The sequence below is a fragment of the Bos taurus genome, chromosome 16, assembly GCF_002263795.3.
Source record: "Bos taurus isolate L1 Dominette 01449 registration number 42190680 breed Hereford chromosome 16, ARS-UCD2.0, whole genome shotgun sequence".
Classification (NCBI taxonomy): Eukaryota; Metazoa; Chordata; class Mammalia; order Artiodactyla; family Bovidae; genus Bos; species Bos taurus.
Window position 1 is genome coordinate 28187478 of NC_037343.1, and position 27706 is coordinate 28215183.

A 27706-nucleotide genomic window follows, 5' to 3' on the forward strand; every position below is an offset into this window, starting at 1 on the left:
TCAGATCATGGCATCTGATCCCATCACTTCATGGAAAATAGGTGGGGAAACAGTGGAAACAGTGAGAGACTTTATTTTTTTGAGCTCCAAAATCACTGCAAGTGGTTAAAAGATACTGGATCCTTGGAAGAAAACTTATGACCAACCTAGACAGCATATTAAAAAGCAGAGACATTACTTTGCCAACAAAGGTCCATAGAGTCAAAGCTATGGTTTTTCCAGTAGTCGTGTATGGATGTGAGAGTTGGACTACAAAGAAAGCTGAGCACCAAAAAACTGATGCTTTTGAACTGTGGTGTTGAAGAAAAGTCTTGAGAATCCCTTGGACAGCAAGGAGATCCAACCAGTACATCATAAAGAAAATCAGTCCTGAATATTCATTGAACAGATTGATGTTGAAGCTGAAAGTCCAATACTTTGGCCACCTGATGTGAAGAACTGAGTCATTTGAAAAGACCCTGATGCTGGGGACGATTGAAGGCAGGAGGAGAAGGGGACGACAGAGGGTGAGATGGTTGGATGGCATCACCGACTCAATGGACATGAGTTTGAGTAAAATCCAGGAGTTGGTGATGGACAGGGAGGCCTGGCGTGCTGCAGTCCATGGGATCGCAAAGAGTCGGACACGACTCAACAATTGAACTGAACTGACTGAGTAAACATGCTGTCAAAACAAAATCAGATCGTGTACATAAAGAACATAACATATAAATGCTCAAAAAAATGGGAGCAATTATTACGCACCATTCACATTTCAGTCATAGCCTTGTTACTACTACCACATTTACTTCTTAGAACAGATTTACTCATAACAGTCCTTATTTATGTCTCATGTGCATGCATGCTGAGTTGCTCAGTCGTGTCTGATTTTTGCAACCCCATGAGCTGTAGCCTGCCAGGCTCTTCTGTCCATGGAAATACTGGACACAGGAATACTAGGGTGGTTTGTCATTCCCTTCTCCAGAGGATCTTCCCGACCCAGGGATCAAACCTGGGTCTCCTGCATTGCCAGCAGACTCTTTACCATCTGAGCCACCAGAGAAACTGTCTTTATGTCTTAGCAGCATTTATTTTATGTGCAGATTACATTCAAGTTCCTTCTGTTAACAATAGAAAGGATTTGATCTTGTTAATGCTCCGGTATTTAAGCAATACTTAGAATAGTGTCTAGATGATGTCTTTTTTTTGAAATTATAATTATGTAAGTTAGTGAAAGATATTGAGTAACTACTTTTCTAAAATAATGAAAAATCATTATATAATTGTAATTGATTTGTTAATGATTTTAGGTTATAGACTCATCCTTGCAGAAGCTGGAATATACTCCCACTGAAATAGAAGAATTTTTGGAATATTTTACTTTTTTGGATGCAATTTCTTCAAAAATATCTAAGTTAGAAAAAGAGTACACAATAGTTGCTCAGCTGTATTCTGTTGTAAGGTATTACCAGATCCATGTTTCAGAAGAGCAAATTGCCATTTATAAAATCCTTCTCATCAAGTTTGGTCAACTAAAAACTTCTGTGAAGTTAAGCGAAACAAATAAAGATGCTGCTATTTCTAAATTCAGAGACAATTTGGAATCATACATCACTGGTCTACGTATTGAAGTTAGTAATTTAAAAGCCAAAGTAAGTTTTGTTTCTCATTATGTAAGCCTAGCATATAGGTATTTCCTTTCTGTGGAATCTTAAGTAAATAATTTAGTCCAAGTATTCTTAACCTGGAATCCACAGACATAATTTTGATTTGTGAATTTGAATGAGAAGTGAAATTATGTGTCTGTTCTCACTAACCTCTAACTGAAGTTTAGCATTTTCTCCAACTTTGAGTTAATGTAGACAAGCAACAGTAAAGTGGTGATTTTTTTCCATAGGCTTCAACAGACTGCTAAAGTTGGCGCATGACATAAACAGAGCTAAAAAAAACCCTGGATACTTTTTGGGCCTTAGTCTAGGCCAAACGATAATAATTCCAGCTTCACTCACTTATGAGGAGCAAACTACAATAAACACCAACATTTACTGAGCTTTAACTAAGCGTCAGTGACCATGCTACGTGCTTTATTGTTTTTCTGCATGAAAACAAACAAACACCTGAGTTTTAAAGAGGTTAACTAACTTGCTTAAGATCACAGTGAGGGCTAGGGCTCCAGAATCCTTGCTTCTTTTCACTCCCCTCTATCCCCACCACCATTACAAGTTACTATTATCATATTTATTCAATATATTTTGGTACCTAATATGTATTAAGCACAATATTATGTATTACAATTAGTTGCTTTAAAAATTTTCTGCATCTATGCAGAATCTATACTGGCCTCACACAAATAAAATAAAGGTGAAAAAATAGGCATATGAGAGTACTTGAATGCATTCAATTGCAATCTTTAAAATATTACGAGAAATTTCATATGCATGTGTACCAAGGTTTCTAGTTCACCCTATTTATATGTTAAGTGTACTAGGTTGGACACTGAGATGGAATATCTGTGTTACAGTAGGTTCATTGGAAAGTGCTTCTGGCAACAGTGTGAGGGCTTGAAGTAATCAAGGTTGGACAGAAGGAAAAATTGAACTCTAGTGTCATTGCCATGTAGGTTTCATAGGATCCTATGCTCTATGCTTAGTTGCTCAATTGTGTCTGACTCTTTGCAACCCTGTGGACTGTAGCCCACCAGGCTCCTCTGTCCATGGGGATTCTCCAGGCAAGAATACTGGAGTGGGTTGCCATGCCCTCCTCCAGGGGATCTTTCCAGCCCCGGGATTGAACCCAGGTCTCCCGCATTGCGGGGAGATGCTTTACCATCTGAGCAACCAGGGGAATCTCTAAATTGGAATGACTCTGCAGAGTTATCCTGAATGAAGACAAAAGGGCTGGTTCTTTACACATCCATGATAGAGCTATAAGTGAAAGTGAAAGTGAAGTCGCTCAGTCGTGTCCGACTCTTTGTGACCCCATGGACTGCAGCCTACCAGGCTCCTCCGTCCATGGGATTTTCCAGGCAAGAGTACTGGAGTGGGTTGCCATTGCCTTCTCCTTGGATGGAGCTATAGAGGGGGTGTAATCTTGTGTGACTTTTTGGTAAAGGGCAACCCCTGGAGAGGGTCTCAGCTAGAGTAAGCATCTATCTTTAGGTTCACTGATTCTTTCTTCTATCATCTGCATGCTATTATTGAATCAAATCCAATGAACTTCTACTTTTGTTTATTGTGTTTCTCAGTTCTAAAATTTTCATTTGATTTTTAATTATATCTTTTTTTATTTTTCTTTGCTAAGACTTTCTATTTTCCCAATGGCTTCAAGAATATACATTATTTCTATGCAGCATTGTTATAAAACCTGCTTTATATTCTTTGTCAGATAATTCGAACATCTGTGTCATCTAGACATTGGTGTCTGTTGATTATTTTTTCCCATGTGAGTTGAGGTTTTCCTGGTTTTTTGTATATGGAGTAATATTGGATTAAATATTATGCTCTAAAGTTCTGTTTCATACCTAAATGCCATGTTGGTATTTTTGTTTTAGAAAACTGTTGACCTAGTCAGATTCAGGTCCCAAGTTCCAACCCACTTTCTTTGGGCTGTGGGTTTCTTTCCATTGTTATTTCCATTATCAATATCTCTAAGGTGCTGTTCAGACCATGTGTGTGCCGTCCAGTGGTCAGTATTATTCTGGGTAGTGGTATGTTAGTTTAATCTCAGAGTCTTTGATGTGCTGAATAGGATCAGATCTATATGTGTGTAGCTCAGCTGAGCCCAGGAGTTCACACAACTTTACGTAATTACTTTCCAGAGGTCCTTTCTGTTTACAGTCTTCTCCATATTTTCCAGATTCTCTGCACTCTTTTTTTCAGTCCTCTGTTAGAAAACTGGGACTTGTTACTGTACTCTGTCAACTTCCATAACTGCACCCACATCTGGGGCAAAGTAGTAGAACACAGAGAGAAAAAAATCAACAGGGTTGACCCTCCTTAGAACCACAGATTACCAAGACAGAAAGTAAAGTTCTCGTCTCTGAGTTTCAGCTCCTGAGGCTTCCATTGCCACCACCTTAAAATTGTTTGAGGACTGGGTTGTGAGAAAAAAGAAAGAGAGAAAAAGAGGATTTCCATACTCTGAGTATTAGGAGCTGTCAAAGAAAACCCAGAGTTGAACAGTAGTCAAAGTGGTTGGTAAAAACAGATTTTCATTCAGTATGATTGCAATAGGGGAAATGATCTGTTGTCTAGGATGAGCAGACACTGAGGATGGGAATTCTGGTTAAATTGACTTAGCAAGGTTCTTACTAAAACTTAATTTTATAAGGAAGTGCACATATGAGCCTAAAAGTTACAACCTACTTAGTAGTCAGTCAGAAAGAAAAGAAAGTGAAATCGCTCAGTCGTGTCTGACTCTTTGTGACCCCATGGAGCCTACCAGGTCCCTCTGTCCATGGGATTTTCCAGGCAATAGTACTGGGAGGTGGCGGGGAGTTGCCATTTGCTTCTCCAGGGGATCTTCCCGACCCAGAGATTGAACCCAGGTCTCCCACATTGTAGACAGATGCTTTACCATCTGAGCCACCAGGGAGCCTGACTAAAGTTTGGTCAAGCAAAGAATCTTTGTCAGAACCTTTCTTGCTCCTCAAGTCAGAATTGGTAAGTTCTCCTAGAGCTCTCACTGGTTTTGCCTCCTGAAAATTCCTCCCAGGTTTCTAATACATTGAGCTTAGGTCAGGGAGAAAATGGTAAACTCATTGCTAATTTGGTAGCATTTCAAGTTACCATCTTCTTCCCCAATCTGCCTTCTACAATTTATTTTCAGGTTCCTCACCTCACTGCTCCCTCCATGTGTTCTGTCCAGGTTTCACTGGGAAAGACAGGGTGGGGCATATTTACTCCATCTTCTGATGGGTGCAATTACATAAACTTTTAAATTATTTTATTGGTATATTTAGTGACATATCATTCTGTGAAGATCTCAATTAGAATACTGCTGATAGAGTTGACAAAACTTTACCTCCATCTAAGCAACTAAGATTATTTCTCCAAGTATTCCCTCCCCCCCAAAGATAGCTCATATACAAACATAAATAAATATTAATGAATGGAAATTGCAGGAAAAGCCTAAAGAAAATTTTGTGATAATCCATTATATAAGCATCACTGATATAGATTATTCTAAACCCTCTCCATCATCACAGATACTGTTTCTCAATTGCTTAAGCTTTTGTGTTACGATTGCTATCAGTACTTGTTGGATGACCACACTACACATAACACAATGGTACATGCAGTTCCATAGGTTTGATTTTTTTTTGAAGAATAAGGTGGTAGGATCCAAATTCATTACTTCTTCCAACAGCTTTTATGTATGATACTAGGTTCTAAGAGGTATACAAAAATAAATAAGTGAAATTATCCTTAATCTGCAGAATTTTATAATGTAGTAAGAAATCAGAACAAAATTTTACTTATATTCCTCTTTGGAGGTTATTGTTGCAAATGTCCACAATTTTCTGTGCAGTGGGAAAACTAATAATATAAGGTAGCATGTGATAAACATCATTCAAATAATACCAAGTTCAGCTTCATCAGAAAAAGCAAGTAAGTTTTGGAGTGCAGGCTATCATAGGGCCCTACCCTGGAACTGCCACTTACCATTAGATGATGGGAACCTCTGAACTTCTTGAAAAATCATGGAAAATATAAATTATCTCTCAAATTTCTTGTATGTACTTAGTAAATAAGGTCTTCAATGTTACTTATCACAGGACCTGACATACAGAAAGTACACAAATTTTAGGTATTATTGTAATAAAAAAGAATTAAAATTAAGCATAATCATAAATAAGTATAAATTAAGGACAGTCTTTTCAGATAATGATTGCAAATAAAGTTTGTTGACACTTAGGTGGCATATTAAAATGCTGTCAATAAAACATGTTTAAGTTCAGAACATTACACCCTCCTAAAAATGTTTTATTATTTTTTTAGATAAGAAATTCTATTTTGTTATGTGCTAGTACTCCAGTGTCAACAGCAATGGAAATGATCCAGACTCTTTCAGAGGAAGCTGCAAGTTTAGCTGTCAAAGCTAAAACATATTCAAACTATCAGGATTGTTTCGATGATTCCCAGTCTCATATGAATTTTCTTAATATGGAAGAGCTTACACAAATTGTACTTTCAGATATTGCTGACATTGACTATGACTTAACCTTAAGGAAAATATTATGGGATGCACAAGAGGAATGGGGAACACTCTTTTGGGAATGGAGGAATAGCACTCTTGACAGTATTGATACAGAATCAGTATATAGAAATGTTTCAAAATGGATGCAAATAATCTTTGTACTAGAAAAAGGTAAAGTGTCTTTCTCAAGTTTTTCTACTTAAGATTACACAAAAATGGCTACTAGACCAGCAAGATCATTGTCCTTGGCTTTGTTACTTTACCTGTTCCAAGGACTGACCATTAATGACTGAAAAGACAGTACAAGAGTATAGGTAGGAATCACTTCCTGAAGCAAGAAAGAGATTAAAACTTTGGAAAAAATTTTTTAATTAATTAGTAACAATTTTGTATCTGTTAAAAATTGATTCTCTAGGTAGAACCCCAAATACTTCCACCTGATTCTGGCTCTTAGAACCACGGATGTTTTGATGTTAAGGACCCACCTTCAAACCCTCACTGTGTGTGCAGATAGTATACTTTGGCCAATGCGAGAAACAGCCAGAGTCATTTTGATAGGTTTTCCTTCTGCTAATCATCAAATTTGAAATCTTGCCAACACAGAGATGCTGTGTTGCACACAGAATTTTGCAAGCAATTCTGTAAAATCAAATCCTTTCCAAATAGAAAGCTTTATTCCACTTGGCAAGATAATGCTTTTATTTTTTAAATTCCTCTGATCTCTCAGCTATACCTTAAGCTATAGTTTTTTTTATAGTTTTTTTTGTTTTATTGTTTTTTTTCCTTTCAAGGAAAACACCTTATTTTGCTTGTTTTTAAATTATATAAGAAATATGACTATCACAGAAACTGTAGAAAAGAGAAAACTTGGGGACAAATCACCCAGAGTGTTAAAGCAACACAACACTCATTTTGTGCATTCTCTTTCAATATTGTGTCATATATCTGTTTCAGAGAGCAACATATAAAGTAACAAGTAGATAAAACTTTCTTTTATCCATAGTTTCCCAGATTAAATCTTGTTCACCACAGTATAGACTTGCAAAAAACTTATTCTCATCTTTCTATCTGATCAAGTCTTGAAATACACTTTGTCATTCAACATAGCTTTATAAAATAAGCCTCATCTGTACCAACTGGATAGTCAAGAATATGCGTATAGTTTTCAGTTCTCTCAAGTGCCCTACTTTGGCTATTTCTCTGTCTCCTCCCTCTTTTATAAATTGAGTAAAAGGTTATCAGGGTTGGACCTTCAGCTGCACAGGTTTTGAGTCCTGCACCCTTTGTGTGTGCTGTGCTTAGTTACTCAGTTGTGTCCGACTCTTTGCAACCCTGTGGACTGTAGCCCACCAGGCTCCTCTGTCCATAGGGATTCTCCAGGCAAGAATACTGGAGTGGGTTGCCATGCTCTCCTCCAGGGGATCTTCCCGACCCAGGAATCTGTATTGTGGTGTGGTGTTAATGCCAGAGGAAAGATCAGTTCTGGTCTACAGCAAAGTTTTTACCTTTATTTTCTACATTTCAGTGTAAAGATATATTCTTTATGAAATGATAGTGATTGGCTTTTTCCCTTAATGTTCTTTTAATGAGCAGAATTGAAAAGCCCCAAAACCAAAATAGTCTTTTGAATTATTTATGTGTACCTCTCTGTCTGTATGTCTATCTTGTCAGGGAAAATCTGGGAAACCCTGTGGTAACTAGCTATCTCTAGTATCAAATTTTGCAAAATAACTTGTTCTGATAGTTTGGGGTTTTATTCACTAGTCCTGATTAATTATTTCTCTTTATTTTAATCCATGCTTGATTCTTATGGGAGAATGATGTTAATAAGCCTCATTATTTTAGTACAGATTAATAACTGATAAAGCAGTATTACATTAAATAGCAAATTTGTTTTCTGGCTTAGAAAATGTGGACTGTATGATAAAGCTGCTGACCCCTTGCTTCTTATAGGTCTACCTAAAAATGACATGGTGACACATCTTAAGCAATCAGTGATAGATTTTAAACAAGAGCTGCCAATCATCATAGCACTAGGAAACCCCTGTCTCAAGCCAAGGCATTGGGAGGCTTTCCAGGAGATTATTGGAAAGTCAGTGTCTCTTGATAAAAACTGTACAGTAGAGAATCTTCTAGTACTCAAGGTAAGTTAAAATAGTTTGAAATAAAGTTGGCATAGCAGAAGGCCCAAATCTAAGTAGGCAAGTAAATCTACAAGGAGTAGGAAATGAAAAATAAGACATTTATGGAATGTTAGGAAAAGCAGGAGTGTAATGTATTAGTAGATAGGTGATGCTTCATTGGTGATAGTTTAGTACAGATTAATAACTGATAAAACTAGTATTACATTGAATAGTAAATTTGCTTTTTGGTTTAAAAATATGATGTACATATTATAAGCATAAGCCATTCATCGTGCCATTACTACTAGGTGATTCGAAAACAGTAATACTGGTTTTCATGCACAACAAATGAAATTAAATTAGTGTTTTTATTTAACAGTGATACTTCTTGTGGAGAGTAAATTTTATAGGAATACAATCAAAACTACAGTATTTATATAAAATGAAGATATATTAAGAGCATGTTAGGGTGGCCCTGCAAATAACTTGATATTCTATTTAAAATATACAATTAGCAGCTATTTGATTTACCTGTAGGTTTTGTTATAAAAATAAAATTTTACTATGATTTTCATGGTTAAAATTTTTCTATTTTCATGTGTAGTTTACAGTAAGCTTCATTTATATTATATGTTCCACAGTTGACAATGTCTAATATAACCAAAATAATATTTTATGCCTATAATTTTCTACTAAATGATTTGCTATAATGAGGAAATGAAGAAAATTTTTTAGACAGGAATTTTAAAAGTGAACTTTAATTTATTTTAAAAATTAATTTATATCTCTAGCCCTAAATTCAGCTGCCCTCCTGAACTCATAGATCCACCTCCGCTTATATGTCTAAAAAGTATCTCAAAGTTAACATGTCAAAAATGCACTTCTCTTTCTCCATCTCCAAAGTTCCACTCTTCCTTTATCCTCCCCATCTTAGTTAATGGCACCTCCACTTTTTTTCTAGTTACTTAAGCTAAAAATGATGAAATAATCTTTGAATCCTCTCTTGCTCTCTTTCCTCATCCCATCTAAATGTTGCATCCTTCCCTGGATCATTATCAGAGTATCCTAGCTGAACTATGGTCCAAGAGTGAATTCATCAAAATATCTAGATAGTTTCAGACTATTTAATCAGTGCCAATGAGCATTCCAAAAATCTGGCACAATTTCAACCGTCAGTTCAGTCGCTCAGTCATGTCTGACTCTTTGCGACCCCATGAATCACAGCACGCCAGGCCTCCCTGTCCATCACCAACTCCCGGAGTTCACCCAAACTCATGTTCATCGAGTCGGTGATGCCATCCAGCCATCTTATCCTCCATCGTCCCCTTCTCCTCCTGCCCCCAATCCCTCCCAGCATCAGGGTCTTTTCCAGTGAGTCGGCTCTTTGCATCAGGTGGCCAAAGTACTGGAGTTTCAACTTCAACATCAGTCTCTCCAATGAACACAAAGGACTGATTTCCTTTAGGATGGACTCATTGGATCTCCTTGCAGTCCAAGGGACTCTCAAGAGTCTTCTCCAACACCACAGTTCAAAAGCATCAATTCTTCAGCACTCAGCTTTCTTTATAGTCCAACTCTCACATCCATACATGACTACTGGGAATAAATGGAGATATTAAATAGGATGACATATGGGAACAGCAGTAGAATCTTCTTTCAGCGATAAAAACAAGAAGGGCAGCTAGTTAATTCCAAGATGCAGAGAAGAGCAGGTCTCCAAGTATCTCTGTTCTGGTGATTGAATCTGGAGATAATATATCAAGATTTTGTCCAATGGAAATTGGCAGTCAGTGCACATGGAAAGGTCTGTAAATACTCCATTAAAGTATTTTGAGAGGCATTTATCCTTATGGAGCTGTGTCAAAGTGAAGCCATGGAAAGCTGTGTCCATTAGAGTTATATTCTCTCAGACTGTTATATCCCAAGAATTATCATAGAAAGTAAAAACTTGTCACAGAATAATTAAGCAATTGGCATTAGTGCAGAGAAAAGAAAGCTGAAAGAAATAATGCTATCTGCAGATCTGCAGAAGGTGCTGTTAACTCTTTTTTACACTGACTAGAATCAGAAGAAATAAATACTGAGTCAGAAGTTTTCACTGAGCAAGAAGAATGTGAAATAGAATGGTTAAAAACTGAAAAGGGCTGCTTCATGAAAGTTAGACCATGAAGTCTCTGGTTAGGATATAAACCTAACTGGAATCAAATTTTCAACACATTCATTTAAATCTTCCGTTTTAAATGTATCAGGAATTATTTGCTCCATTGGATATTAAATTTTTTTGTTTTAGATGTTTCAGTATGAAAATGAAATAAATGAGATATCAACCTCAGCAACTAGTGAAGCCGCTCTTGAAAAAATGCTGTATAAGGTTATTGATCTTTGGAACACTACTCCTTTACATTTAGTTCTTCATCACACCGAGGCTTACTCTATCCTAATAATTTCATCTATAGATGATATATTAGTTCAGCTGGAAGAGTCTCAAATCATACTTGCCACAGTTAAAGGATCTTCCTATCTCGGGCCCATTAAGGTAAATATTACGGCAGAGAGAAATGTCTTAACCGTCTGTAGTTTTATCACTTTAATTTTTGCATCGTGTAAGCTTTTGAATGTATAAATCATTCATGTACTCATATAGAAGAGAGATTGAATATTTAGCATTTTAAATATTAAATATAACTTTTTATGGCAACACTAATTATTCATCAGGAAATGTCAGAAACTTTAATTTGGGCAGACAAGGTAAATTGACATCAAATTAAAAATATGACCATTTAAACCATGGTTTTTGCCAGCAGCAGCACTGCTGCTACATACAGCCACAGTTCTGACAGTCCTCATGCCAAAACTGTTGCCTTGAGATTCTTTTTGCTGAAGTGATATGTTTCATTTTCATTCCCTGTGCTATTTGTCTCAAAGGTTAATCCCACCTCTATATTTGTGTATCCTTACCATTATTTTAACAGCTTATATATCTATTCTAGTATAATTAGAAATTGAACTATAGAGTCAGCTTGTATTCAGTGTTCCCTCATAGTGTGTGTGCTAAGTCACTTCAGTTGTGTTTGCAACCGTATGGGGATTCTCCAGGCAAGCATACTGGAGCGGGGTACCATTCCCTTCTCCAGGGGATCTTCCTGACAAGGGACTGAACCAGCATCTCTTATGTCTCCTGTACTGGCAGGTGGGTTACCTCTTGCACCACCTGGGAAGCTCCATCGTTTTAACAGCTTCTGTATCTATTCTAGTATAATTAGAAATTGAATTATAGGTCAGTTTGTAGTCCATGTTCCCTTATAGTCTCTCTCTGAGCAGCCCCACATCCATAACATAGCTAAGAGTCATTTTAAAACTTTAGGAATCACAATAAGGTATAATAATATAGAGATATCTAAGAGTGAAATTAACATGATTGATTATAGATGGATAAAAAAACAAGAGAGAAATAGGTACTCAACAAGTGGACTTCACATTATTTACAAACACACAGACAGTTAGGGAAAGTGTCACTTATTTGGACCTGAGAGAAGAAAAACTCAGTAAATTACAAAAAAGAGATAATCCAAATAGACTGTTCTCTAACCACATTCAGTAAAATTTAAAAATGAACAGAAGAAGTAGCAAAAAATAGACCAAAACCAGCAACAACAAAATCACCCAGAAAAAAAAAAGGAAATTAATAAGCAGCTATGAGAATGTACAGGAAATGTTAATCAAATTTTTAAAATTATAAATAAGCAAAAAGAAGAGAATTACAAGTCAAACCTCGTCACAATTGGCTAGAGTTCAGTAAAAATGAATTTAATAAATGATAAACTAGGCATAGTCAAGAAGTTGAAAAGAACAGACACACGCATCCACACACACCACTTCCACTTCTAAGCAAGGAGTATGGGGACCAGGTACACCATTTTGCCTGAAATACTCAAATCATAACAGAAAAAATACATCAAACATCCTGGTTTTAGGAAAATGGACAGCAAACACTGAAGGACAAGGATCCCTGAGAGTTGGCAAACAAGCAAGTTGAGCCCTATTACTGCCCCATCATTCTGTCATTAGTTTCCATACCTGGATTGAGAGAGAGGGGAGGAATCCATCCAGAGGATGGTAGACTCCCTGGTATTAGGAGATGCTGTTGAAAGACTAAGAAGCAAAAGGAAGATAGAGTTTGCAGAATAAAGTATCAGGGAGGACAGAGCTGCACTGAAAGAACTTCAGAGATCTGTGGAAGATCCCGAGTCAGGTTTGCAGCATACCTAATCATATGAATGTGAAGAAACTAGTGGAGACCAGGACAATGGGCTTGAGTGAACTAGAAGGAACCTTTCACACAGAGCTGGGAACAATACCCATATCCACCAGCTACAATGACAACAACAACAAAAAACCTTTATAGCGCACAAGCATTAGAGGGCTTAAAAGGAAAATGCCACAATAATGTGTAATAATTAGTCCTAGATTAAATGCAGTTCTTGTCCTCCTTAACAAATCTAAAAACAACACTACAAGTGATAAAATTGCTTCTAAGTAGAAGGCAATGGCACCCCACTCCAGTACTCTTGCCTGGAAAATCCCATGGATGGAGGAGCCTGGTGGGCTGCAGTCCATGGGGTCGCTAAGAGTCGGACATGACTAAGCGACTTTACTTTCACACATCGGAGAAGGAAATAGCAATCCACTCCAGTGTTCTTGCCTAGAGAATCCCAAGGATGGCGGAGCCTGGTGGGCTGCCATCTCTGGGGTCACACAGAGTTGGACACGACTGAAGCAACTTAGCAGCTTAATTCCATCCAGAATAAAGCTTAAAAATAGGAACACAAAAATATCTAGTACTCAATATAGTAAAATTCATAATGTCTGAAATCCAATCAAAGACTATCAGACATTTAAAGAAACAAGAAAGGAGGAATTATAATGAAAAGGAAAATCAACCAGTGGAAACTGATCCAGAACTGACATAGTTATTAATTAGAATTAGAGACAAAGACATTGAAAGAATTATAACTATATTCCACATATTAAAAAGTTAAGGGAATAATGGATGATATTTTTTAAAAGACCAAAATCAAATTTCTAGAGATAAAATATGTAATATCCAAAGTGAAATAGACACTGGATAAGATTAGCAGAAGGAAGAGAAGGAGAGAACAGAGGATGAGATGGTTGGATGGCATCACCGACTCAATGGACATGAGTTTGAGTAAACTCTGGGAGTTGGTGATAGACAGGGAGGCCTGGCGTACTGCAGTCCATGGGGTCACAAAGAGTCAGACACGACTGAGCAACTGAACTGAACTGAAGATCAACAGCAGATTAGACATAGAAGGAGAAGAGTTTAGTGAATTTTAAAATATGACAAACTATACAAAGTGAAAAAAAAGAAGAGAATTTTTAAAAATAAAAAGAGCATCAGTGGCCTCTGAGAAAATAAAATAATAGACATGTAATTGGAGTCCTCCAAGAAAAGTGAGAGAAGAAAGCAGAAAAAAAAATTGAAGAATTAATGGAAAGAATTGTTCTAAATGTATTTAAAACAATAAAATCGTAGATCCAAAGAGTCATTCCACTTCAATATCAAGAAACATCATGAATTACTAATATTGAAAGGGGTAATACACCTCCCAGAATATTGGAAATAAAAGCAAAAATAAACAAATGGGACCTAATTAAAATGAAAAGCTTTTGCACAACAAAGTAAACTATAAGCAAGGTGAAGAGACAGCCTTCAGAATGAGAGAAAATAATAGCAAATGAAGCAACTGACAAAGAATTAATCTAAAAAATATACAAGCAACTCCTGAAGCTCAACTCCAGAAAAATAAATGACCCAATCAAAAAATGTGCCAAAGAACCAAACAGACATTTCTCCAAAGAAGACATACAGATGGCTAACAAACACATGAAAAGATGCTCAACATCACTCCTTATCAGAGAAATGCAAATCAAAACCACAATGAGGTACCATTTCACGCCAGTCAGAATGGCTGCTATCCAAAAGTCTACAAGCAATAAATGCTGGAGAGGGTGTGGAGAAAAGGGAACCCTTTTACACTGTTGGTGGGAATGCAAACTAGTACAGCCACTATGGAGAACAGTGTGGAGATTCCTTAAAAAACTGGAAATAGAACTGCCTTATGACCCAGCAATCCCACTGCTAGGCATACACACCGAGGAAACCAGAATTGAAAGAGATACGTGTACCCCAGTGTTCATCGCATCACTGTTTATAATAGCCAGGACATGGAAGCAACCTAGATGTCCATCAGCAGACGAATGGATGAGAAAGCTGTGGTACATATACACTCAGCCATTAAAAAGAATACATTTGAATCAGTTCTAATGAGGTGGATGAAATTGGAGCCTGTTATACAGAGTGAAGTAAGCCAGAAAGAAAAACACCAATACAGTATACTAACGCATATATATGGAATTTAGAAAGTTGATAATGATAACCCTGTATGCGAGACAGCAAAAGAGACACAGATGTATAGAACAGTCTTTTGGACTCTGTGGGAGAGGGCGAGGGTGGGATGGTTTGGGAGAATGGCATTGAAACATATATATTATCATATGTGAAACAAATCACCAGTCCAGGTTCGATGCATGATACAGGGTGCTCAGGGCTGGTGTACTGGCATGACCCTGAGGGATGGGATGGGGAGGGAGGTGGAAGGGGAGTTCAGGATGAGGAACACCTGTACACCCATGGCTGATTCATATCATTGTATGGCAAAAACCACTACAATATTGTAATTAGCCTCCAATTAAATTAATTAAAATAAATAAATAAAGGACATAGATGTCCTTTACTATGTCTAGCAACATACTTAATGATGACAGAATGAACACTTTTCCCCTAAGATCAGGAAGGGTTTTGTCTCTCATTGCTTCTATTCTTCATCATATGGAGGTTCTAGCCAGTGTATAAGGCATGGAAAAGAAATGAAATAAAAGGCAACCATACTGGAAAATAAGTAAAATATTGTTTATATTCACATGACATAATTCCCCATGTAAAAGTTCAATAAAATTACTAAAAAAGTAAATAAAGCTCATTTTAGTAAATGTTCAGAATACATGATTAGTACACACAATCGACTGCATTCTGTAGACTAACAAGGAACAACTGGAGTTTGAAATTTTAAAAAAATCAATAAAAAATATGAGATACTTAGCAATAAGTATGAAGATATATGTGTAAGACCTATCCAGTGAGAACTACAAAATCCAGTAGAGAGAAAATAAAGACCTGAATAAACAGAAGATATACTATGCTCATGCATACAGACTCAAATGTCAATATTCCTGAAAGATCTAAATATAGTACAATAAAAATCAACATGCTATCCAACTACTGGTAGAAATTAACAAGCTGGTTCCAAAGTTCTTATGGAAATGTACAGAAACTAGAAGAGCTTCAACAATCTTGAAAAATCTTCTTTTCCAACAAAGTTGGAAGAGTAACACTTCCTGATTTCAAGACATTATAATGCTATAGTAATCAAGAGTTTTATCTTGGTTAAAGGGTAGACAGATAAATGGAACAGAATAGAGTACAGAAATAAGTTCACATATATATGAGTTTTCAACAAGGGAGTAAAGACAGTTCTGAGAAGAAACAATAGTCTTTTCAGAAATGGTGCTAGCACATTGGACAGTTACATGCAAAACAAAGAAATGCTTTAAGCCATATCTTGAGGATATACAAGATTTAACTCAAAAATGGATCATAGGTCTAAAGGCAGAATTTACAACTATGAGATTTTGAGAACACAACATCAGAGAAATATTTTGTGACCTTAAGCTAGAAAGTTTTCTTCAATATGACACTAAAAGAATGATCAGTAAGTGGAAAAACTATCAGTTGAATTTCATCAAAACTTAAAATTTGTTCTCTTCAAAAGACACCATTAAAGAAAAAAATATATAAACTACAGGCTGGGATAATATCTGCAAAGCATATGTTTAATAAAAAGCTTATATTCGGAAGATATAAAGGACTTTCAAAATAAAAAGAAATGGGAAAAATATTTAAATGGACACTTCACTAAAGATATATGGATGGAAAATGAACACATAAAAAGATGCTTAACTTTATTTTTCATCAAATGCTAAAATCCCAATGAAACACCACTATAAACCTTGTAGAATGACTAAAATTAAAAAGACTGATCGTCCCAAGTGGCGATGAGGATATGGGAGAACTGAAACTCTCATACATTACTGGTGTAATGTAAAATATTATAATAAATTTAAAATTTTCCTCAAAAGTTAAAAATATATGTACCACATGATCCAGACAGTCCACCCCTAGGTATTTATTCAAGAGAAAGGAAAACTTACTCCACACAAAGACTGGCAGCTTTAATTGTAATAGTGAAAAACTAGAAATAACCAGATTTACAGTTGGTGAATAATAAATGTATCAGATCAGATCAGATCAGTCGCTCAGTCGTGTCCGACTCTTTACGACCCCATGAATCGCAGCACGCCAGGCCTCCCTGTCCATCACCAACTCCTGGAATTCACTCAGACTCACGTCCATCGAGTCAGTGATGCCATCCAGCCATCTCATCCTCTGTCGTCCCCTTCTCCCCCTGCCCCCAATCCCTCCCAGCATCAGAGTCTTTTCCAATGAGTCAACTCTTCGCATGAGGTGGCCAAAGTACTGGAGTTTCAGCTTTAGCATCATTCCTTCCAAAGAAATCCCAGGGCTGATCTCCTTCAGAATGGACTGGTTGCATCTCCTTGCAGTCCAAGGGACTCTCAAGAGTCTTCTCCAACACCACAGTTCAAAAGCATCAATTCTTCAGCGCTCAGCCTTCTTCACAGTCCAACTCTCACATCCATACATGACCACAGGAAAAACCATAGCCTTGACTAGACGAACCTTTGTTGGCAAAGTAATGTCTCTGCTTTTGAATATGCTATCTAGGTTGGTCATAACTTTCCTTCCAAGGAGTAAGCGTCTGAAGTAGAATTACTACTCCACAATAAAAAGAAATGAACTTTTGATATATACAACAACATGAATGAATCCTAAAATAACTATGCTGAGTGAAAGAAGTCAGACAAAAAACAATAGATACTGTATGATTCCATTTATATAATATTCTAGAAAATGCCAGCTAGTCTATAGTTTCAGAAAGTGGTTTCCATAGGAATCACTGGTTTCCATAGGGAATCACTGGTTTCCATAGGAATAGGATTAAGTCAGTTGGGAGGAAGGTATTACAACAGGGTTTAAGAAACCCTTTCAAGGTAATCAATATGTTTATTATCTTGATTTTGGTGATTGTTTCACAGGTATAAGCATATCTGAGAACATCAAGTTGTACACTTTAAATATATGTGGTTTATTGTATCCCATTATACCTTAATAAAGCTGTTGAAATATAGATTCGTTTTAAAAGAAAGAAATATAGAAGTTAATCTCAGAAGAGAAATATAAATGAGTTACAAGTGGTTCCTTCTGAGAAGCCACAGTTAGGGGATAGACCAGTCTACTGATTTTTCAACAATGTGTTATTAATTGATTTTCAACCATTTTTCTATTATTTAGTACTATACTAGCTGGAAAAAGATGTCTTATTCACACAATAGAATTTCCTGGAGTTAAAATAATGAAGAATACTTAAAAGTATTGGCATAAAACCTCTACAAAGACACTGTTAGGTTAAAACATAAAGCAATTTACAAAACAGTGTGCATAATATGGTTACATTTATATAAACTGTTAGAGATATTATATGTACATACACATTTGTACAAAAATGTTTAAAGAAAGGAATGAAAGACTATGCCTACCAAAAATATCTGAATATTGTCCAATAAGACAATTGGATGAATAAGACATTTTAACCTCTCCCCAAACTAAATATAATTCAATTTACATTAATTTATGTGACCCTCTAGCCACCTGATGTGAAGAACTGACTCATTTGAAAAGACCCTGATGCTGGGAAAGATTGAAGGTGGGAAGAGAAGGGGATGACAGAGGATAAGATGGTGGGATGGCATCACTGACTCAATGGACATGAGGTTGAGTAAACTCTAGGAGTTGGTGATAGACAGGGAGGCCTGGCATGCTGCAGTCCATGGGGTCGAAAAGAGTCAGACATGACTGAGTGACTGAACTAAACTGAACTGAATGTGACCCTCTATTATAATTACTTTTTTTATGTCAGTGACTGATAGTCACCTTTGGTTTGTTTCTATCACATTACTCATAAGTAATTTTATGTATTTAGATTTGTATGTATGTGCATTTTTTTATTGTAGGATCTTGTAGATGAATGGGATCAAAACTTGGCTCTCTTCTCATACACTCTTGAGGAATGGATGAATTGCCAAAGAAATTGGCTTTATCTTGAACCAATCTTTCATTCTGCAGAAATACAAAGGTAAAAAACTTAAACTATGTCATGTACAGGTAAAAAAATGTAGTAATTTATTTCCTGTAATTTTTGAGAAATAATTTCCTCACAATCGAGTATTACTCAGCCATTAAAAAGAATACATTTGAATCAGTTCTAATGAGGTGGATGAAACTGGAGCCTATTATACAGAGTGAAGTAAGCCAGAAAGAAAAACACCTGTACAGTATACTAACACATATACATGGAATTTAGAAAGATGGTAATGATAACCCTGTATGTGAGACAGCAAATGAGACACAGATGTATAGAACAGTCTTTTGGACTCTGTGGGAGAGGGAAAGGGTGGAATTATTTGGGAGAATGACATTGAAACATATATAATATCATATATGAAACGAATCGCCAGTCCAGGTTTGATGCAGGATACAGGATGCTTGGGGCTGGTGCATTGGGATGACCCAGAGGGATGGTATGGGGAGGGAGGTGGGAGGAGGGTTCAGGATGGGGAACACGTGTACACCCATGGCAGATTCATGTTGATGTATGACAAAACCAGTACAATATTGTAAAGTTAAAAAAAAAAGAGAGAGAAATAATTTCCTCAGTGACCACTCTAAAACTATTCTACCTATAGGTATAGAAATATAATCTGCCAAATCATTATTATGTAACCATCTTCCTTTTTTAAAAGATTTAAAGTATCATCTTTATAAAAAAAATCCTTATTTCTCAATTATTGATATAAAGCTATTAAGTACTGGGAAATAAGCGACAAATGTCATAATCCTTAAGCCACAATGCTAGGTGTCTATTTAGTTCTGGAATATTAGTATGGTTTTCACGTGAACAATAAATATGTTTTTAATAGTATTCACACATTAATGATAGTCACTTGCTTTGAACCATGTGAAATAATAGAGGTCCTAACAATTCCCTTGGACTGCAAGGAGATCCAACCAGTCCATTCTAAAGGAGATCAGCCCTGGGATTTCTTTGGAAGGAATGGTGCTAAAGCTGAAACTCCGGTACTTTGGCCACCTCATGTGAAGAGTTGGCTCATTGGAAAAGACTCTGATGCTGGGAGGGATTGGGGGCAGGAGGAGAAGGGGACGACAGAGGATGAGATGGCTGGATGGCATCACTGACTCGATGGACGTGAGTCTGAGTGAACTCCGGGAGTTGGTGATGGACAGGGAGGCCTGGCGTGCTGCGATTCATGGGGTCGCAAAGAGTCGGACACGACTGAGCGACTGAACTGAACTGAAAAATTGTCTGAAATTCTACCATTTCTTTTATTTGTAACATTTGAATTAATTTGTCTTTAAGTGATAGCTCTCAAGAGTACTTGAGACATGTACTCTGTAGATAGAATTGAAACTACTGGCAGAAAATTACACAAGATAGTCTAGAAGCTGTTCTGAAATAAAGTAGGAAGACCTGGGGAAGGTATTTGTAAGGCATATTAGAACAGATTACAAGAATACCTTGAATATCAGGTTAACTATTTTGAACTTTATTTTACTGGCAAAGGAGAGCTATTAGAGTTTTACAAAAGGAACGGTCTAGATGTAAGTATTGCTTTGTAGGGAACAATACACATTTTTGTTATACATGTATGTCTCTTGTCATTTGAATGTTTTAGTCTTTCATTAATCTATGGGTATTCTGATAGTTCTCAAAGGTGAAACCACATACCTTTAGGGATATGTTCTTTATGACTACAACTTAATGTCATAAATTCAAACTTTAATTCTATTTTCTACTAAAGATTTCTTAAATGATGGCAAGATACAACTCCAGGTTAAGGAATTCACATTATCACCAAGTTTTTCTTTTCAGGATTTGCTGTGAGGTTAGAAATGGGGCTTTTAATTAAGGGATGCTGAAGCCTTCTATAGAGAAAATAATTCTTTAACGGGAATTTTTGAGAGTATAGTATGTAGTGCCATTTACCCTCACTCCCAACTAAATGTGAGTTGTACTAGAACCTCCCAGAGACATTGGGAAGATGCTAAACTGTAGGTGAGATTGAAGTCTCTCCCTGCTAAGATTTTTGCTGAGCTGTAGAAATTTTTGTTTTTATGTAGTGACTAAGTCATGCCTGACTCTTTTGGTGTGGGTTGCCCTATCCTTCTCCAGGGGATCATCCCAAACCAGGGATTGAACCTGTGTATCCTGCATTAGCAGGCAGATTCTTTACCACTGAGCCATGAGGGAAGCCCATTCCTAATTATTAGAGAAATGCAAATCAAAACCACAATGAGGTATCACTTCACATCAGTCAGAATGGTCATCATGAAAAAAATCTACAAACAATAAATGCTGGAGAGGGTGTGGAGAAAAGGAAACCTTCCTACACTGTTGGTGGAAATGTAATTGGTACAACCACCATGGAGAAAAGTATAGAGGGTACTTAAAAATCTAAAAATAGAACTACCAGTGGGATCTATCAATCCCATTAAACCATAATTTGAAAAGGTACATGCACCCAAGTTTTAATTGCTGAGCTATTTACAGTAGCATGGTAACAACCTAAATGTCCATCAACAGATGAATGGATAAGGTGTGGTACGTATATACAATGGAGTATTACTCAGCCATAAAAAGAACAAAATAAGCCATTTGCAGCAACATGGATGGACCTTGAGATTATCATAGTAAGTGAAGTAAGTCAGATGGAGAAAGACAAGTATCATATGATATCCCTTAATGTGTAGAATCTAAAATAATGGCTGAAATGAAGTTATTTACAAAACAAAAATTGAGTCACAAATGAGGAAAACAAACATGGTTACCACAAGCAAAAAAGCAGGGGAAGGATAAATTAGGAGGCTGGGATTAAATTGACACACTACTATATATATAAAATACATAACTTTTCAGGATCTACTGTGTAGCACAGATAACTCAATATTCGGTAATAACTTGTATGGGATAAGAATCTAAAAAAGAATGGATATATGTATATGTATAGGTGAATCACTTTGGTGTATACTTGAAACTAACACAACATTGTAAATCAACTATTTTCCAATTTAAAAAAATTTTTAGGCTTTCCCTTCAATTTATTCTCCACCTCAACCTCCAAGCCATTCAGATTGGAGCTAGGGTAGGATGGGAGAGGGAAATTGCGTGAGCAGAAAAAGTGAAAGAACTAGATCACACAACTTCTGAAAACACTTCCTTCATTAAACTCCAACAGCAATAGCAACAAAACTCAATATATCACTAGATTACCATGCCATGTGTGGCATTTGCTTCCTTTTTCCAAGGAGAGAAAATACTGATAATCTGTAAAGGAAAATTTCTATACTTATGTTGAACCTGCTTTACATTTCCTAATCTTCTAAGATTAAATAATTATTAATAGAACTCAGATTTTCTTATATGTGCCTTTATATTCCTGCTCCTAAGTCTAGTGCCCTCTCTGCAGTTCTCTACTCCTTTAACGCTCGGATCAAATAGCTTCTTCCCCAAAACCTCTCCCCAAATTGCATTTCCTTTCTAGGATTTCAGTAGCCCTTTGTTTTGTTACATTTTGTAGGACACAGATTGCTTCAACTTATTTTATATAGAACCTGGTATATATCTGTCTTATCTCTCTGACTCAGTGTTAATATTATCTTATTAAATGATGAATGTATGTCTAATTTATCCTAGTATTCCCTACCAAGTACATCACTTGTACATAATAGACATTCAAAAAAATCTTTAGTTAGTGATTGGTCAGCAAAAATATAATCTCAGTACATTTTATAAATTGAACAATGCTGTGCTGTGCTGTGCTTAGTCGCTCAGTCATGTCCAAGTGTTTGTGACCCCATCAACTGTAGCCCAACAGGCTCCACTGCCCATGGGGATTCTCCAGGTAAGAATACTGGAGTGGGTTGCCACACCCTCCTCCAGGGGATCTTCCCAACCCAGGGATCGAACCTAGGTCTTCCACAGATGGATTCTTTACCATCGGAACCACCAGGAAAGCCCTAAATTGAACAATATTCAGTGGCAAATGCATCTAGGTTATGGATTTTAATTATAGCCCCTTCAAAAACAAAATTATCTCAAATTTTCTCTCTAAAGGCAGCTCCCGGGAGAAGCAAAACTCTTCTCTCAAGTCATTTCCATGTGGAAAGAAATAATGTCAAAAATATACAACAAACTGGATGCTTTGCAAATAGCTACCTCTGCAGGAGTCCTTGAAATTCTGCAAAATTGCAATATACATCTTGAATATATAAAGAAAAATCTTGAGGTAAAACTATAGCAATTGTAAAGTGGAGAATCATTTAATCTGCAAAATGTAATGTACTACAGAAACTAATTCCAATGTAGATTTTCTTCTTTACTCTAGCAGCCAACAATATTTCAAACTCTCACCATGTATAAGTTTATGAAAATGCTATTAAAAACAACAAAAAAATGGTTGAATCAATCTAGATGACATTAGGCAAAGTATCAAATTTTTGAGAGCTTAGTTTTTCTTAACTTTAAACTGGGAATAACTCTTACCTTGAGGAGTTTTGTGTTAAATGAGATAATGAATTTAAAACACAAGAGCTGGCAGAAAGAAAGTAGTTAATAATTAATGTTATCTATATTAGCACCACAACTATTGTTAAGTTGATAAAATCAGTAGAAGTTGAAAATGAATATTTTGATGATTGTATAAATTAATATATTTGTATATTGGTTCATATATTTTTATATTTCCAGTACATTAAAATGTCAGCTAGCCATGCATATCTTTAAAAACTGGTTTTAATATTTGAGATTTGTGGTGGACATACTCACTTTACTTCATAAACCAAGATTTTTTTTCCAGGCATTCATCCCTTTTGCTTGTTGAACATAAGTCTTAGTGGTTATGATCACCCCTCCAGAATACCCACATATGGTAGTTACAACCTACAGAAAGCTCTCTGCCCATGCATGTGTGTATGTATATAATGTATATACTTAACGAGAGAATTTAAGAAGTCTGTTGCAACCAAGAAATTGAAGATATAGGAGAGTAGTAAATAAAACAAGGATAATTCACCCACATAAGTGAGTAGTATCTCTTCCTCTGAAAAGAAGAGTTTAAGATTGGTGTGAACACAGATAAATTGTGGGTAGGGGTGGAAATACAGGAATTCTCTGTATAGTAGAATGTGAAGTGGCCTGCTGAAATGATAACTTATTCTCCAGAAGGATAGGGAATTAAGAGCAGAAAGTTGGGAACACTGGAAAGCAATGATGATAATACTAAAATACAGTGCTTTATTAATGATCAATAATATGTGTGTGTACATGTGTGTAAGACTTGGATTTTTTGTTTTTGTTTTAAATTGCTTTAGTTATGGTTCCTTTTTTTTTGGTTAGTAATTTAAGTATAACTTTTGTTGAGCACAGTATGTTATTTTGACTGATACTACTATGTATACTGAAACTTTAATAATGTGCCTTTTGTATGTAAATGTAGGCACAATGATAATGTAATTAATATCATGATTAATCATATACTCTGAATTGTATTTCTTTTGAATCTGTACAGGACTATCTTGAAACTAAAAGAATGATATTCCCAAGATTTTACTTTCTTAGCAATGCTGAACTTCTTGATATTCTATCTGATAGCAGAAATCCTGAGTGTGTACAGGTAATATCATTCATTATTCTCTGTTCAGCAATGTTATTATCCAACCAAGTCAGAATTTTATAATGTTATTGACATTTGTTTCTGGCCCACAGCCTCATCTTGTGAAATGTTTTGAAAATATAAGACACTTATTGATATGGAAACAAGAAATTGGCCCTCATGCTGTGATAATGTTCATATCTGCTGAAGGAGAAACTCTTGTGCTGCCAAAGTATGATATCTATGTCGTAAACTAAGCATTTAGACTCTGTAAATCTTCATTATTTAAAACCTTTGCTTGGAAGTTTCTGACATTTCATAGACATTTGCTAATCAAACTATTTCTTCAAAGATAATTTACTTATGTAGAGTTTTACCTTTCCATATCTATATATATTAATATATCCTATGAGCCAACACAAAGTTTCATTATATGAATATAGGTAGGAAGGAAATTTGCTATTTCCTTAGGGTTGCTGATGCTACTCCCACTGCTGTTTCCTCTGACTTCTGGTTTTGTCATGAATGGTTTCCTGGCAATTATAGTAAATGAAGTTCTTCCATTACACTAGTACAATTTGCCACCCCTTGTAAGAGCTCCCTAGCCTTTGGCATGAGGTTCCTAAAGTGAGGTGATTAAAAATTACTATGCCCAAACCTTCCCATTTACAAATCCTCTAACCCGGCCCTGACCTTGGCTTGCTATTTGGAAGATTCATTAAGGAAGCCAAAAATGTTTTGTAATATTTATCTGTTTTGCAAATTCATATTTTACTGGCTCCTTTTAATTTTTCAGATTTATTGTTTTGATGTCAAAATTTCCAAAAACTAGGTGATCTATTTTCTAATTTAAGATCTAGAAATACCAAAGACAGTATAGAATTATAGTCCTTTGGCCCATGAATATTATAGGTGTAGTTTTAAGACAGTTTTACAGACTGACCAAAGGAATGAAACATGAATAAAAATAATAAAGAGAATTTTTCATAATAATTATTTTTGAAAAAATTATAGGAAAATCCGTATAAGAAGTGGTATAGAACAATGGCTGGTAAATGTAGAGAAAACCATGTTTGATCTGGTAAAAAAGTAAGTACAATTTTTAAATCCTAAGATTATATGTATATGCATACATATTTTTAAGCTTGTTTAATTATCTACTAATATAAGTGGGAAGTACCCAGAGAAATATATGGAGTATAGTCTTTTATGAAATGGGTTTTGATAGAACACAATGGCACATGACTAAAAGGAAAACACTCATTTTTGCAGTGTAAATGTCAGTTTTAGTGTGTACTCATGGACAACATCTGGACAGTCTTGTGTACCTTGAAATTCATAAGTCTCTGAAGACTGGCCAGGACTTGAACTGACATCTACCTCTGCCTGCTTTCAAAAAACCTAGCGCCCAGGAGGCCTCTGGTTGCAGCCCACTTTAGTACTCTGCACTTCTGTCCCACTTTTGCTTCCTAAGATTGATTATTTGCTTTAGTTTTTTTAATGCTATCTTCTTTATATTTCTATCATTGCATTCTGTTTTAAAGAAAGAGCCTCAGGGTATGAATTTTTAAAACTAATTTGACTAGATCAGTCTTTTACATTTCCAATTATTTACTCCTAAAACTGTTAAAATGCGTCTGAGGGGGGAGCTCTGAGGAGCTCCAGTTCTTTATGTCTCAGTGCAGAAAGAATTTGGTGAGAGGCAAAGTGATAGATGGGGCTTCCCAGGAAGAATCTGCCTGCAGTGCTGGAGACAGTTTGATCCCTGAGTCAGGAAGATCCCCTGGAGAAGAAAATAGCAACACACTCCAGTATCCTTGCCTGGAAAATCGGGAGCCTGGTGGGCTAAAGGCCATGGAGTCGCAAAAGAGTCAGACACTGAACAACTAAACCACAATAACAAAGTGATAGATAAGAAGTGACTTATTAGAATAGGTTGCTTGTGAGGCTTACAAGCTGGTGAGCAAAAGGGTGCCTCTGTTGAGAGGCTACAGTTTTATAATCGAAGGAAAAGTAGAGAGGGGAAAGACCACCTTCTTTCTCATTCTTGACTAGACATCACATTGCTGTCATCAGCTCCTCCTTTTCATCAGATGGGGGGGTTTTCTTGTCCCTTCATGGTCAAACTAGGACTATCATGGCACTACTCAAATCAGCAGAAGGATGGTATATACTAAAAATGGTAAATCATCTCATATTTTAGTATAATGTCACATTTTCCATTAGTACATGCAGAGGAGCATGTCTTAGGAACCATTAACTTACTGAACTCACTGGGCAGGATGTGGGTCTCGTGTCATCATTGTTTAATTGTTTGGGGGTATGTCTCATGCTTTCTTTGCATGTTTTGTTGCTAAGCAAGCCTGCTTCACTTTGTAGTTAAGTAAACCTGCTTTCTTGAGTGATCATTAACTTCAGGGGTCTCCCATACTTTTTTCTTTACTTACAGTCCTCTAGTGGAATTAACTATTTAATTACCTTGTTTCTAGTTTTATTGGGAAAGCTTCTAATGTTTCACCATTTATGATACTTAGGTTTCTGGAATATACCCTGTATCAAAGTCAAGTGTTTTATTCTATTCCAAGTTTGCAGAGTTTTTTCTTTTTTATAAATAAGAATGTTTAATTATATCAAGGACTTCCCAGGTGGCTCAGTGGTAAAGAATCCACCTTGCCTGGGAAATTCCATGGACAGAGGAGCCTGGCAGACTACCATCCATGGGGTTGCAAAGTGTTGGACATGACTTAGCGACTAAACAGCAACAACAGCAATTACATCAGATGTATTATGAATCTACTGAGAAACTCACATGCACTTTTGCCTTTAATTTGTGGATGTCATGAATTATATGAATAAATTTCCTTATGTTTAACTTTCCTCGATTTTCTTATTTATTTATTGGCTCTTTATTTCCTAAGATGCATGCATGCATGCTAAGTCGCTTCAGTCGTGTCCGACTCTGTGCGACCCTAGGACAGCAGCCCACCAGGCTCCTCTGCCCACAGGATTCTCTAGCCAAGAATACTGGAGTGGGCTGTCATTTCCTTCTCCATTTCTGAAGAAAGCTATCTTAAAATATTTCCTACTTTTTGTGGATTCATCCATTTCTTTTGTGTTTTTAATATCTATCATGTATTTTGATGCTCTGTTGTTATTCATAAACTTCTTTGTAGAGTGTTTTTTTAGTCAAATATCAGTATTTATACCAGTTAGTATTTTTTATTTAATACTAATAATGCCATGCTTGTTTCCATAATCACAAAAATTTATAACACTATGTTATTTTTAACATTTCTGTGTCATGTAAATATTTCTTGAATGAAGAACGGATTTTAATTCTTGCTTTTATTTTTTTTTACTTTCTACTAATACTAAAGTACTTTTCAGTGCTGGTTAGTATG

At 36.1% G+C, this 27706-nt stretch overlaps 1 protein-coding gene across 2 annotated transcripts in view; it reads left to right on the top strand.

Moving 5' to 3' along the window:
- Positions 1–27706, top strand: part of DNAH14 (dynein axonemal heavy chain 14) — a 377701-nt gene that overhangs the window by 122380 nt on the left and 227615 nt on the right. For both annotated transcript variants that reach the window (XM_059875675.1, XM_059875674.1), the window contains 9 exons: positions 1290–1631; positions 5979–6348; positions 8131–8321; positions 10591–10836; positions 18591–18712; positions 22769–22940; positions 24222–24326; positions 24419–24537; positions 25320–25394. In XM_059875675.1, coding sequence (XP_059731658.1) covers positions 1290–1631; positions 5979–6348; positions 8131–8321; positions 10591–10836; positions 18591–18712; positions 22769–22940; positions 24222–24326; positions 24419–24537; positions 25320–25394 — 1742 coding nt within the window. The remainder of the gene's footprint in view (positions 1–1289; positions 1632–5978; positions 6349–8130; positions 8322–10590; positions 10837–18590; positions 18713–22768; positions 22941–24221; positions 24327–24418; positions 24538–25319; positions 25395–27706) is intronic.